This window comes from Rhinoraja longicauda, chromosome 3 (assembly GCF_053455715.1).
Source record: "Rhinoraja longicauda isolate Sanriku21f chromosome 3, sRhiLon1.1, whole genome shotgun sequence".
Lineage (NCBI taxonomy): Eukaryota > Metazoa > Chordata > Chondrichthyes > Rajiformes > Arhynchobatidae > Rhinoraja > Rhinoraja longicauda.
The window spans coordinates 77,045,807-77,060,728 of record NC_135955.1 but is presented as its reverse complement, the minus strand read 5'-3'; the positions used below and the strand labels follow the sequence as shown (position 1 = coordinate 77,060,728).

The 14,922-nt window shown below is 39.5% G+C and overlaps 1 protein-coding gene across 4 annotated transcripts in view; it reads right to left on the bottom strand.

Annotated features, from left to right (window-relative positions):
* The window catches only part of LOC144592115 (multiple C2 and transmembrane domain-containing protein 1-like), a 368,260-nt gene that overhangs the window by 117,418 nt on the left and 235,920 nt on the right, over positions 1–14,922 (bottom strand). For all 4 annotated transcript variants that reach the window (XM_078396486.1, XM_078396489.1, XM_078396487.1 and 1 more), the window contains one exon: positions 12,110–12,229. In XM_078396486.1, coding sequence (XP_078252612.1) covers positions 12,110–12,229 — 120 coding nt within the window. The remainder of the gene's footprint in view (positions 1–12,109; positions 12,230–14,922) is intronic.

Below are 14,922 nucleotides of genomic sequence, written 5' to 3'. Positions count from 1 at the left end.
AAGTGTAGGTTTAGATTTAGATTTATTATTGTCGGGTGTACCAAGGTACAGTAAAAAGCTTGGTTTTGCATGCTATCCAAACAGATATACTATGCATAAATACAATCAAACTCAAGAACAATAGATAAAGCAAAGTGGAAGATACAGATTGCAGAATATAGCTTTCAGCATTGTAGCACATCAGTTCCATAGATAAAGTCCAATGTCCACAATGGGGCAGAGGTCAATTGGGCAATACCCTAGCTTCTGGAAGGACCATTCTGATAAGCCTGATAACAGAGGAGGGCAAGCAGTTCCCGAGCCTGGTGGTGCGCACTTTCAAGCTTCTGCATCTTCAGCCCGATGGAAACAGGGAGAAGGAATGACTGTGGTGGAACAAGTCTTTGATCATGTTGGCTGTTTTTCTGAGGCAACATGGTATAGATGGAGTCAATGGTAGGAAATCTGGTCTGTTTGATGGACCGGGCTACATCTACAATTCCCTGCAATTTCTTGCAATTTTGGTCTGAGCTGTTCCCAAACCAAACTGTGATGCAACTTGGTAGTATGCTTTCGATAGTGCATATATTTCAGGCTGCAAGAGTCATTGGAGACATGCCAAATTTCCTCAGACTCCTGAGGAAGTAGATGGAGGAATGTGGAATGAGTTAACACAATTTTGTCTCTCCCGTTAGATTCAGCAAATCTATCCAGAACTCTTAAAATTTCAATCTTATTGGGAAATATTGTAATTAGAAAATGCATACATTTCCTCCAAAATCTTGCTCTTCAACTAAGAGCTTAGAAACTAAGTATTGGATATGTCTTTTCCAATTTACCTAAACTGTACAGCATCCACTGATTTTTAAAACTGTAAGAATGCCAATAAAATAAAGTCAATATTTTGTAAAACCTATTTAAAATGTTCCAATATCAAAACCATCAATAAGGCTTTCAATGAAATTTTTAGTATTCTGCTGAGGCAAAACTTAGAAAGTTGAAGGGAAAGGAACAAGCAATAGTTCAGGTTTCCAAAATGAATAATAATGAGTGTGTCAAGAGGTCACAGGGCATTCAGTTTAAAGTGTTTGCTTCCACGGAGTCAGATTAGAGCAAAAAAATAATGAAACAAAATTTGAAGGGTCTTTATTTAAATGCAAAACACGAGCAATAAGGCAAACAAATGAATGACACAAATAGATATTTAACTATTCTTTTCACTTATACAGTGCCCTCCATAATGTTTGGGACAAAGACTCATCATTTATTTATTTGCCTCTGAGATTTGTAATAGAAAAAAATCACATTGTCAGATTTTAATAAAGGACATTTTTATACATTTTGGTTTCACCATGTAGAAATCACAGAAATCACACTATATAGTGTTTATACATAGTCCCCCTATTTCAGGGCACCATAATGTTTGGGACACAGCAATGTCATGTAAATGAAAGTAGTTATGTTTGGTATTTTGTCACATATCCGTTGCATGCAATGACTGCTTGAAGTTTGCGATTCATGGACATCACCAGTTGCTGGGTGTCATCTCTGGTGATGCTCTGCCAGGCCTATATTGCAGCCATCTTTAGCTTATGCTTGTTTTGGGGGCTAGTCCCCTTCAGTTTTCTCTTCAGCATATAAAAGGCATGCTCAATTGGGTTCAATTTAGGTGATTGACTTGGTCACTCAATAATTAACCATTTTTTAGCTTTGAAAACCTCCTTTGTTGCATCAGCAGTATGTTTGGGATCATTGTCTTGCTGTAGAATGAGCTTTGAGGCATTCGTTTGAACTTGAGCAAGTGTCTATATACTTCAGAATTCATTATGCTACGACCATCAACAGTTGTATGATCAATGAAGATAAGTGAGCTAGTACCTTCAGCAGCCATACATGCCCAGGTCATAACACCCCCACCACTGTGTTTCACAGATGAGGTGGTATGCTTTGGATCTTGGGCAGTTCCTTCTCTCCTCTATACTTTGCTCTTGCCATCACTCTAATATAAATTAATCTTCATCTCAGCTGTCCACAAGACCCTTTTCCAGAACTGTGGTTGCTCTTTTAAGTACTTCTTGGTAAACTGTAACCAGGCCATCCTATTTTTGCAGCTAACCAGTGGTTTGCATCTTGCAGTGTAGCCTCTGTATTTCTGTTCATGAAGTCTTCTGCGGACAGTGGTCATTGGCAAATCCACACCTGACTCCTGTGCTTCTGATCTGTTGCGCAGGTGTTTGGGGATTTTTCTTTATTATAGAGAGAATTCTTCTGTCATCAGCTGTGGAGGTATTCCTTGGCTTGCCAGTCCCATTGCGATTAATAAGCTCACCAGTGCTCTCTTTCTTTTTAATGATGTTCCAAACAGTTGATTTTGGTAAGCCTAAGGTTTGGCTGATGTCTCTAACAGTTTTATTTTTGTTTCTCAGTCTCATAATGGCTTCTTCGACTTTCATTGGCACAACTTTGGACCTCATGTTGATTAACAGCAATAAAAGTTTCCAAAGGTGATGGAATGACTGGAGGAAAGACTAGGTGGCGAGAGCTCTCTTATACCTGCATTATGGAGGCAATTAAACACACCTGAGCAATTACAAACATCTGTGAAACCATGTGTTCCAAACATTATGGTGCCCTGAAATGGGGGGGGGGGGGGGGGACTATGTATAAACACTGCAGTAATTTCTACATGGTGAAATCAAAATGTATAAAAATACCCTGTAGCAGCCATCTTCTCGTCTATATCAATTAGCTCCCAAGCTGCCACTTGCATAGACCGGGTCAGCGATAAGCGTAATGACTCGAACAAATAATAACAGAGATCCTCCTTGACGTTTAATAGTTAGTCTTCTTTATTTGAAGGTGCAATAAACATATTGGCATATCTCTTGTCATCGACTGGGTATTAATTGCTAGGTAAAATTCCATATATTACCACAGTCTATGCGATCGTTACGGATTGCCAGATATAACTTTGATGCAGTTTGTATTAATCTTCTAGTTAATAAAACTTACAGGCGATTACATCATGGCTGATAAATCTTTTGGCGGAGCTTCTAGCTGACCCTCTGTCAGCACCTCCTAGCTTACACCCTCTACCCGCACGTACCCAACTGCCCGTACTCTGGCTCCGCCCAGCCCCTACGCAAGCATTGCATTAACTCTATAGCAGGATACAAGGTAATAATATTAATAAGCAAAAATAACTAATAACTGCAAAATGGCTCCTACATACCCTTTAATAAAATCTGACAATGTGCACTTTCACCACATGTGATTTTTTTAATTACAAGTCTGAAATTGTAGAGTACAGAGGCAAATAACTAAATGATGGGTTGTAAGATTTGAGAAGTTTTCCCTCATTCTGAAATCAACACAAAACCAAAGAGCTGCAGTTTGGACATTTTAAACGGGAGACTGGGGCTGATAGCGGAGAAAGGCTGCAGTCAGTTTACAAAAGGATGTCACAATCTGTGGGTCCTAAAATGGCTGCAGGACCTCGTGACCAGCCACAAAAGGTAAAAAACCTTACAACCCAGTCTCTAGGTTTCTGCAAAGCTACGGCCAGAACAAAGGATGGGTATTGGCCATGCAGAAACCTACGAAACCAGGTCGGAGTCCAGACACTGGGGCGCTGACATCAGCATACTCACAATGCCCCAAGCCGACCTAAACAGTTCATCTCAGTGAGGGGGCACAATAGCCCATAGAAAACTACCTGGTAGGTGATGGGAAACCAGTTAACACCCATCACCTCACAATGAAATCCCAATTAACACCGTCTGGCCATCCCCGGTATCCCCGAACATAAGGCAGATCAGAAGAAAACTCATACATATCTTTTTAATCAAAGAGATTCCAAGATCTGGCGGGAGATAGGACGGGTCAGAATAGTATAACTGGCCACGACTTTTGGGTTTTAAACTAAAGAAGAAATACTGCAAGAAGTCAGTTAAGTCAACTCGAGAAGAAAACCTGCAAGGAACGCAAGCAGGCAAGTCAGAAGGAAGTCAAACGAATGCAGGAGGAAGAAACGACAGGCAAGAAGAACGGATGCAAGAGAGAGGAACAGGCACGCAACTCGAGAAGAAATACTGCAAAACGAACAGCCAGTAACCCCAGTAATAGCCCCAGTAATAGTCACGTGGCGGCGCCTAACGGCAGCGGCTGACTAGCAGTCTGTCCGTCTTTTTTTTCCCTTTTTTTGTTGTGTGTCGGTGTTGGGATGGTTTTTATATATATTTTTTTGGTTGTGTATGTGTGGGAGGGGGTGGTGGTGTGGGTGGGGGGGGGGGGGACTTTTCTCTTCCTCACGGCGCGGGGTGCGGCTCGGCTGTGGGGCCTAACATCGCCCGCTGCGGCTTGGCCGCTGGACTTTACATCCCGGTGCGGCTTGGCCGCTGGACTTAACAGTGCCCGGTGCAGCTCGGCTGCGGGGCTTAACATCGCCCGGTGCAGCTCGGCTGCGGGGCTTAACATCACCCGGTGCAGCTCGGCTGCGGGACTTTTCACCGCTGGTGCGGCTCGACCACGGGGCTTAACATCGCCCGGTGCAGCTCGACCACGGGGCTTAACATCGCCCGGTGCAGCTCGGCTGCGGGACTTTTCACCGCTGGTGCGGCTCGGCTGCGGGACTTAACATCGCCCGGTGCGGCTCGGCCGCGGGGCTTAACATCGCCCGGTGCAGCTCGGCTGCGGGGCTTTTCATCGCTGGTGCGGCTCGGCTACGGACTTGACATCGCCCGGTGCGGCTCGACCACGGGACTTAGCTGCGCAAGGCTTGGTCGCGGGCCTTTCATCGCCCGGTTCGGCCGCGAGACGTTTCAGCGCCCGGTGCGGGGACTGTGCGGGTCGGTCGGGGACGAGCTGTCTGTCCGTGGGCGTGGGGAAGAGAGTGGAAGTTTTGTTGCCTCCATCACAGTGAGGGGGTGTTTGGAGTCACTGTGATGGATGTTTGTGTTGGGGTTATGTGTCTTGTGTTCTTTTTTTTTTCCTATGACTGCTATGTAGTTTCGTTCGGTACTTCGGTACTGAACGACAAATAAAGCTCTGTTATACTGTTATACTGTTATGGTGAGCATGGACTCCAAATCCTACATATCCTGGACATAGTTTAGTGTAGAGGGGAGGGTGGTTGTGAATAAACGTTGGGTGTGTATTAAAATATGTGTTGGTCAAGGTTGCGATGCGTCGTACGTTCCCCATCTTACAGTCGTGTATATGTCTTGTAGAACTGTGTGTTTTAAGAATTCATAAGTAAAAGGTATTTGTGTATATGTCTTATAGAACTGTGTGTGTTTTATGATTCATAGTTATAAGTATTCGTGTGATTCGGTATGTGTTTCATAGACATGTATTATAGAACTGTATAAGTATTCATGGACAATAGTCCCAAGTGCTGAATAAAAGCCTTTTTCATTTAAACCCTGGTTTTAAAATCTGGTCTGGTTGAATTTTTCTGCACTATAAGAGCTCCTGCACCTAAGTCCAGTGTCGAGAACCGTAAGGGGTGAGTGGGTCGAACCACTCACAGGGAACCAGTGTGCACGGCCTGGTCAAGGGATCAGAGCAAGGCACGGGGACCTTAGGTCGGGCGAAAGCTCGGCGCAGAAACCCCTTACAGGGTCTTTGTCCCACACATTATGGAGGGCACTCTATTTATCATCCCAAATTAATAATTCTGGTGTGCAACCTCATGGAACACCCTGGTGAATCTTTTCTGTATTCTTGCCAACTTAATGACATCCTTCCTGTAGCCGGGTGATCATAAATGCAAACAATGCTCTAAGTGTGGTCTCACCAATGACTGGCAGTTGCATCATGATGTCCCAACTTTTCTACTCAATATCCTTCTCAATAAAAGAAAGTGTACCAAACTTCTCATTCACCACACTGTCATCCTGACCTGCCACTATTAGGGAACGTGCACCTCTACACTTAGATTTCTTTGTTTGCAACACTCTCCAGGGCTCTGCCACTTACTGTGTAAGTCCTATCCTGATTTGACAGACCAAACTGCAATACCTTGCACTTCTCAGAGATAAATTTCAATCCTGATAGAAGTATTTAAAATTATGAGGGGCAAAGACAAGTAGAGTCCGAATCTTTTTCCCAGGCCGAAAATGGCAAAGACTGGAGGTCATAGCTTTATGTTCAAATGTTTTAAGGAGATACAAGGTCATAAGTGATAGGAGTAGAATTAGACCATTCGGGCCATCAAGTCTACTCCACCATTCAATCATGGCTGATCTTTCTCTCCCTCCGAACCCCATTCACCTGCCTTTTCACCATAACCTCTGACACCTGTACTAATCAAATGTGGTGCAAGTTTGTTTTGAGTAGAGAAAAAAGGATCTTACACTGCAAAATCCAGTTTGAAATTACATGGAACACTGGATATTTGTGGGACTTGTTCGAAACAACCCAGCCATGGAAACCATCATCCCTCCATCTACCCCTTATCTTTATTGTTAGCTACAGCCTCAAGTATTCTAACAGATTTATTACACATGATTTCCCTTTTATATATCAAGGTTGGTTTATGCCCAATCCTATTATAATTTTCTAACTTCTTTTTTACCACTTCTTTAATAACTGATTTTAGCATTTCCCTTATATTTGATGTTGGGTTAAATGGCCTGCAGTTCTCCTTTGGTTTACTCCCTCCTTTCTCAAATAGTGGGATTATATTTGTTGCCAAAGGCGATATTCAAGTGTTAAGGGAATCAAGGGATATAGGTTAATGCAAGAAAATGGAGCCGAGGTGAGAGATCACCCATGCAAAGCAGGTATGAAGGACTGAATGATCTACTCTCTTACTTCTATTGTTTATGTCCTTAAAATATTTTAAACCCATTTTTTTTAGAAATCTAATAAAGGATTTTAAATGGAAATGTCGGTACACTGAGTATCGGCACATATTACTACTATTTTTTTGCATTTTTCATTTGGTAGTGACATAAATCTCCCTCAAATGTGTACATCTGTCATAACAATGTAGATTACGTAGATCAATCAACAAGCTGATCAAAAACCTCATCAATATGCACATAACCAGTTCAGCTATTATATTCATGGCAATTTTCATTCCCCATGAGATAAGAAGCATACTCTAGGTGAAATTCACATTAGAGGTTTGCTTGGATCCCCCTAAAAACACTGACCACTTACTATATCTCACAAACAATCTCTCAGTGAAATCCAAAATTACATACAGAAAATTTACCACTGCCTTCCATGTGCCATGCTTTGGTCAATCAGGAGAAACCTAATATGCTTCTGAGATTGGACAACCTACAGTGAGCATCACAAACCATGGGCATTCACACAATATCCTCTAAATCCACCGGCTGCATAAACCAACCAATATCAATGTCCATCCCAGGCCAACAAACCCAACTATGCTCAGCAGGTTATTCGCATGCTTAACATCAGACTACCATAACACTTTATTCTTGATCTGTCACGGGAAGTGATTAATGGGCAGACAGAAGATTCAAGGATGTGAGCAAAGCCTTATTGAAGAAATGCAGCATCCTCACCGACTCCTGGGAATCGCTTTATGCCCATGAGCACTCTGTGGGCACATAGAAGTCTGGCATAAATGGGGGAAGAAGCACAAGCCACACCGCTCCCAGTCCCATCGTGTATCTCTTGCACCACCTATCACTCCCACATTAACTTCATAAGCCACAGCAGTCCATAACATGGGGGATAAGGAGGGTCGAAGATAAGGAGAAGGAGGAGCGTACAACAACAAAGAAAATTTCCTCGAGGAACAAGATTTTTGTATGGGGAATGATGAAGCAAAGGTAAAACCAAAGGCAATACTCTAGGCTCTCAGGACCCACTGAAAGGAACTTAAAGTATCCAAAGGAATACATTCTTCCATGGTTGAATTCACATACCCAATATAATAATAAATTCGGGAACATTTTTCAGTTAAAATATGGTTAGTTAAGATTGATAATCATCTTGTCATTGTCAAATGGTTGGCTCATTTATGGTTTTAACAATTGTAAATTGATTGGATCAGGATGGGGTGTGCTCTATTTTACCTGTTAAATTCTATTCCATTGGGAATTTTTCTCCATGGTATATTAAGTTTCAGTGAACTTGTTAATCGTATAACATAAATGAGTGCTGCTGTTAGATTTGCCTGAATAAAATTATCCTTTAAATTCTTCTCAGGAGTGCGAGTGTGTGAGTGTGCGAGCAAATACGTGTGCGTGTGTATGTAATAAAGATTTTAATGATGGATACTCAAGTCACTCTTGGGATATTGTGGGAAGCTAGGGAAAAAATTGTGAGACCCCTAGCGGAGATATTTATATCATCAATAGGCAATAGTGAGGTGCTCGAAGACTAGTGGGTGGCTAATGTTGTGCCTCTATTTAAAAGAAGCTTCAAGGAAAAGCCTGGGAACTGCAGACCAGTGAGCCAAACATTAGTGGCAGAAGATTTATTGCAGGGGATTCTGGGAGATAGGATCTACATGCACTTGGAAGGACAAGGACAAAGGATAGTGTGCATGCGGTGTTTATGGGAAATCGTGCTTCACCTATTTGATTTTTTTGTGTGAAAAGATTACCAAGAAGATTGATGAGGTAAGAACGGTACATATTGGCTACATGGGCATCAGCAAGGCCATTAAATGTGAATGTAAGTGATGCAGTTAACAAGTTTGTGCATGATAGTAAAACTGGTGGCACAGTAGTCGGTGAAGAAGGCAATGTACAATTACAAAGATATGTTGATCAACTGGACCAATGACCGAGAAATTACAGAAGGAGGTTAATTCAGATAAATGTGAGGTGAAAACCCTTTGTACAACAAACCAGGGCAAGATTTATACAGTAAATGGTAGGGTGCATGGGGTGTTGTAAAACAGAGAAACCTAGGGGTGTAAGTACATAATTCCGCGAAGGTGGTGAAACAGGTGCACAGGCTGGTAGAAAAAGCATTTGGCATGTTTGCTTTCATCGGTTAGGGGGCTGTACCAGATGTTGGTATGGCTGCATTTGGAGTACTCTGCATAGTTGTAGTTGCCATGTAATGAGAAGGATGTCATTAAATTGGAAAGTATGCAAAAAAGCTTTAAGGATATTATCAGGTCTGGAGGGTTTGAAATATAAGGAGAGGTTTGTGTCTATTTTCTCTGGAGCATATCTTGCTGAAGGATCATCTTGTAAAGGTATAGAAAATCATGAGGAACATAGATATGGTGAACAGCCACAGTCCCTTCCCCAGTGTTCTTTGTCTTTGAAATCAGATTTATCTGCAGATCAACAGAAGCTTTCGATATGCACGAGGTAGGCAACTGAATGTTTTCTTACTATTTGACAGAATATACTTCCACGTTGAGAATGTTATTTAATAATAAAGAATGTTCTTGAATCCCACTGCTTTCCTCCAAACCCTAAAAAAATGCCATTTGATTTTTGCAACAAGCAATCACTGACACCTCCCTATAAAATGCACCTGCTCATCAGTCCACCATGCTACAGGTGCTGACTCCATCAAAAAGTAACTGACTGCAAATGAAGCAAACATACTTCTAAAGGAATGGAGAAATAACAAAATAACAAAACTTGTTAACTTGCAAGTCAATAAAGAAAAGTGCGTCCCAGAAATCAACTGAAGGATCTTGGAAAATTCTATTTTTCTCTCTCCTCTGTAAAAATTAATTGATATCATCTGTTATTTGTTCTTAAAGGGTTAATAATGAAAGTAAACTAAGCATACTTTGAATTTAAATATTGCCCCAACCTTTGAAAGTTGGTTCTCCCTGGTGTGGTCGAGCTGCTCCTTTATGTGCTCAGTAGGCAGAAGCAAGACTTTTTCAATAATCCGCAATTTATTAATTTGAGCAGGTCAGAGACTGTAAATGCAAAACTAATCATCATTGCTTACTGGAGTACTTTGACATTTTTGTCTTGAAGTCTCATTAATTTCAAGGCATACCAAAAATGCAATGGAAATGTTAACTGATCAATACACTGCCTCATTTATGTCGCACTACAGTTCAAACCCCAGTGGGCCTTCAGACCAGAAATTAACTGTGTGAAATATCAAATGTAAATGTTGAATAGTGTCACATTGATGAGAATACAACTCTCAAAATCTCATTTCATTCGGGCAAAAATGCTGGTGCAGCAAATTACCTGTACTTCTTTAAAAAAAGGTTAAAAGTTCCTCCATTAAAATGATGTATTGACTTTTGCATGTGAACTTCTGCTAAAAGATTTGCCGCACTTCTATTTACCAGACAATTCAGTTGATGGATAATTGAAGATACAGGATATCTGCTGATTAACCTATTCTGGAGTCCTGCTGTTTTTAATAAATGTCACAATATCCTCCAGGCTGGCAGATGTTACTGTCCCTCAGCAGTACTTTTGCACCTTTAACATCTGGAATTTTGGTGACTGGAGGTTATTTCTCACCTTACATTTGTACAATTATTTAATCACTTCTAATATCTCCATATTCGCTTCGGATTCCATTTTTGTCTGAGTGTATTTCTGTGAAGCACTTTGGCACAATTTAGGGCCTAAGGGCAAGTTATTAACTCAAGGTACCACTGGTGTTGCACAAGTCCTCTTCTGAAACTGTCATCTACAGACTAATTATCCAGGTCATTCTCCATAAAGCATATGCACTCTTTAGAGCATTTTGGAAAATATCACAACCATTAGTGATGGAAAAAAATAATGGTTAGTTATTAAAGGAAATGAGGAGCATTAAACAGAAAAATCTGGTTTAAAACCACAGAAAGAAAATAAGTCCAGTGATTTTGAAAGGACAATTTGATCAGCAAATAACCTAAAAACAATGGTAGCAGAGAACAGAGCACAGTCTGCATTTTCACCTAGCAAATGAGTAAAAAACTTCTCCTCTGTACTTCTCTGAAAATGGAAGTCTGATTATAATAAAGCCATGACAAAGATCAGTAACATTTTGGACATTATAGATTTGAACTACAAACTGTCTTGGTTGCGCTAAAGACTTCAGGCTTTTTTGAGGTCTTTGATTTATTTAACTTTTTTGTTTATTATGTTATCTAAGAGTACTGTGTTTACATACCTGTTAAGCTGCTGCAAGTAAAAATGGTATTGTTCTGTTTTTCGGTACATATGACAAACACTCTTGACTCTTGAATGTACTGTATGATTTAATAATAATTGTAGTGTTATAGAGGTGCAGTTATGATATGCCATAGAGTTTTGGTATACAATTTTTTAAATGCCATCAAGAGTAGAGGGACCTTGCAGAATTAATCCAGCAGAAAAACTGGGATGAGAAACTATAATTATGAAGAGGCAATGATGTCAATGGGTATATTTCTAATAAAACAGAGGAAACTAAGGTGAGATAAAAAAAGTTTTTTCAAAGGTTTCACACTTTCTAATGAGAGGAATGAGCATTGATGGATTTTTTTGACCTTATTAATATGTTCTCGTTTTCAGAGGAAAGCTATTAACTTGTAGCAAACATAAATATCACACGCTTTTACCTTAAATCTCACTTTTTAAATTAAATATCATCATTTAAAAATTCCTTGACTGATGCACACCATTTCATGAATTGCCAGCTGAGGTCTCCAGACTTTAAATGCTCGCACCCAACTATTGGATCATTTAGATTATGTCATTTCACAAAGAAAATACTTCATAAATCACAGGGACAGAATTCGGCCACTTGGTCCATCCAGTCTACACCACCATTCAATTATGGCTGATCTATCTTTTCCTCTCCACCGCCTTCTCCTGACTTCTCCCCATGACCTTTGACACCCTTACTAATCAAGAATCTCTCAATCTTCACCTTAAAAATACCCAATTACCTTGCCTTCACAGCCATCTGTGGCAATGAATTCCACAGATTCACAACCCTCTGACTTAAGAAATTCCTCCTTATCTCCTTTCTAAAGGCAAGTCCTTTTATTCTGAACCTATTGCCTCTGGTCCGAGATTCTCCCACTAGTGGAAGCATCCTCTCCACATCCAATCTATCCAGGCCTTTCACTATTCAGTAAGTTTCAATGAGATCCTTCCTCCTCAATGACTGTGCACTGCATTTGTTTTATCCAAAACCCATCCACAAGTCTATTATAATCCTGAACTGTACATACCATGAAGGCAATGAGACTCCTCTGTGTTGACTCCCATTCAAACCAACTGTTAATGAAGCGGCCAGTATTTACAAGCACCATGATGCAACGCCTCACACGGTAGTAGTTTTGCTGGAGGAGCTGGAAAACACAACAGGCCAATATAGATGAACGTGAGTATTTGCCCTACCCATTTTGTCCTACACACAAAATCAAACTACAAGATTATGAGAAAATGGCTTAACATTTTGCAGTCTAAAAAAAAACATTTTAATGATTAGCTTCAAATATTTTTGAAAGACAAGTTCCACATCATTACAAAAAACCAAAAACACTGGTCTTGACCAACATTTGTGGAAAGAGAGAGATTAAATGTATCAAGTCAAAGAACTGGGAAGATGTCAAAACTTTCCCAGTTCTGACAAAGGGTCTCAAACCTTAAACATTAATTCTGTTTCTCTTTTCACAGATGCTGCTTGACCTGCTGAGTATTTTCAGGTTTTTCTAGTTTTATTTCAGATTTTCAACACTTGCAGTTTTTCAATTTTGGGGCGATTATGTATAAACACTGCTGTAATTTCTACATGGTAAAACCAAATGTATAAAAATGGCCTTTATTAAAATCTGACAATGTGCACTTTAACCACATGTGATTTTTTATATTACAAATCTTAAATTGTGGAGTACAGAGGCAAATAAATAAATGATGGGTCTTTGTCCCAAACATTATGGAGGGCACTGTATATGCCTAAAATACAGACAAAAATGGAAGATAAAGTGAGTGCATACTGTGGCTAAAGGGCTTTAAAGGCCAGACAAAACAGCAAAAATGCATGGCTGACCATCTTTAGGCAGGTCCATGTTCTGAAGTCCAGAGTCCACTTCGAGCAACTGGGTAAATCTTGCATTGATTGAGACTGCTCCATGGATGGGAATGGGAAATTATAGCTCGGGCCACCAGAGACCGAGATTTGCTTTGTGTATTCAGATCCAGATTATTTTAGCATAAACACCAGCAATGAAATTCCTTGTTCACGTGAAGTTCAGTGTTCCATAGGAACATGCTTTTTATCCTCATCGCCACATTATCTTGTCAGAAGCCTTCTTTTATCCCAGCTAAAATAATGCACCTAGTTTAGCAATTGTCTGGTTCCTAACAGGACCATGAATTGTTTGTCTTACTGAGGTGCTCCGGTTTCCTCCCACATTCCAAAGATGTACAGGTTTGTAGGTTAATTGGCTTCGGTAAAATTGTAAATTGTCCCTAATGTATAGGATAATGTTAGTGTACGTAGTTATCGCTGATTGGCGTGGATACAGTTGGCTGAAAGGCCTGTTTCCACGCTGTATCCCTAAAGTCTAAAGTTAAGTCTAAAGTCTAAAGGTTACCACTTTGAACTACTTCCATTTTGTCATCCTAGTTTTTGGAAGTATGCAGAAACCCTAGTTACAAAGCAGAGTCAAGGAAAGTTCGGGTAAAATACTGGATAGAAAGGGAGATTTAATAAAAGGCAAGAAACGATTTCACACTGGAAAAAATAAGGTGGAAAAAAACTTCAAATGTTGATTAACTGAAGACATGATTTAAAGTTTAATTCACATAACAAGGAGTTCCGGAGCAAAATTATACTTTACAAGAATAATCCCTGAAGATCATTTTAAATCAATCAACATTCCAATGTGGCTACATTAGATGAAGTTGAAAATTGAGAAGCAAATTTCCAAAATTTATTCAGATCCAATCAAATCATATAAATATTATTCCAGATTTTCAATAAAGTTACAGTAAAACCAAACAGCTTTGCAATACCTTAAAAATATACAGTTTATATATGAAATGGCTTGGTCTGCAACTTCACAGGTTTAAGCCCATCAATGAAAATTCATCATTAGAACTCAATCCCGATGAAGAGTCTCAGACTTAAAAATTAACTGTTTCTCTGCCCACAGACGTGAACTTTTCCAAAATGTTTTGTTGCATTTTAGATGTTAAACATCTGCAGTTTTTAAAAAAATCTTCTTTTAAGCCTACCATTATCTGAAGGCAGTTGCCCAGCTATGTATTGGTACCTGGATTGCTCTGTAGTTGAGATGAATGTCTGACTGAAACAATTTTATGCAAATTAAATTATTATATAGAGAAAATAAATCTCAACACCTGAGATCAATACTATATTATTTTATGAATGGAAATCTCCTGGGAGCTGATAATAAAACTGTGGATTGAGCCAAGTCCCCATCTAATTGTTTATCTTTTTTATCAACTATTACTTTCCAAAATATTAACTTGAATTTAAATTTTTACCAGACAAGGAAAGTGCAGCAGCACTGACTAAATGATAATGGATTATAAACCATTACAAAGAATTTGCCTGAGGATTGAAAAATTGCATCAATCGTTAAATACATTACATTATTGTCCTGGGTCAAACCTTTGTTTAAATGGCACAAACCTTTGTTTAAATGACACAAACAATAAGTTTTAATCTGGACAGAAATACCGTATTTAGACGTCATGATTTTTGAATAAGATATTCATAATAAGCTACAAAACTATAAAGGAAAAGTCACAAATTACTTTGTAAATTCGTAACAGAAGTTATCATGTCTTCTTGGATATACAAGGTAATACTGTTATAAGATAAGACATTTCTAAAATAAAACATGACTACTAGTTGACATAATTCAAAATGTACAATTAACTGAAAATCTAGAGGCTAAATTTTATTAAATATAAATGACTGGGATACAAGAAAGAAAACGTAATTAATACATATTGGCCACACTGGACAATCTAAGATTATCTGAGGGTCTCTAATGAGGTAGATAATAGC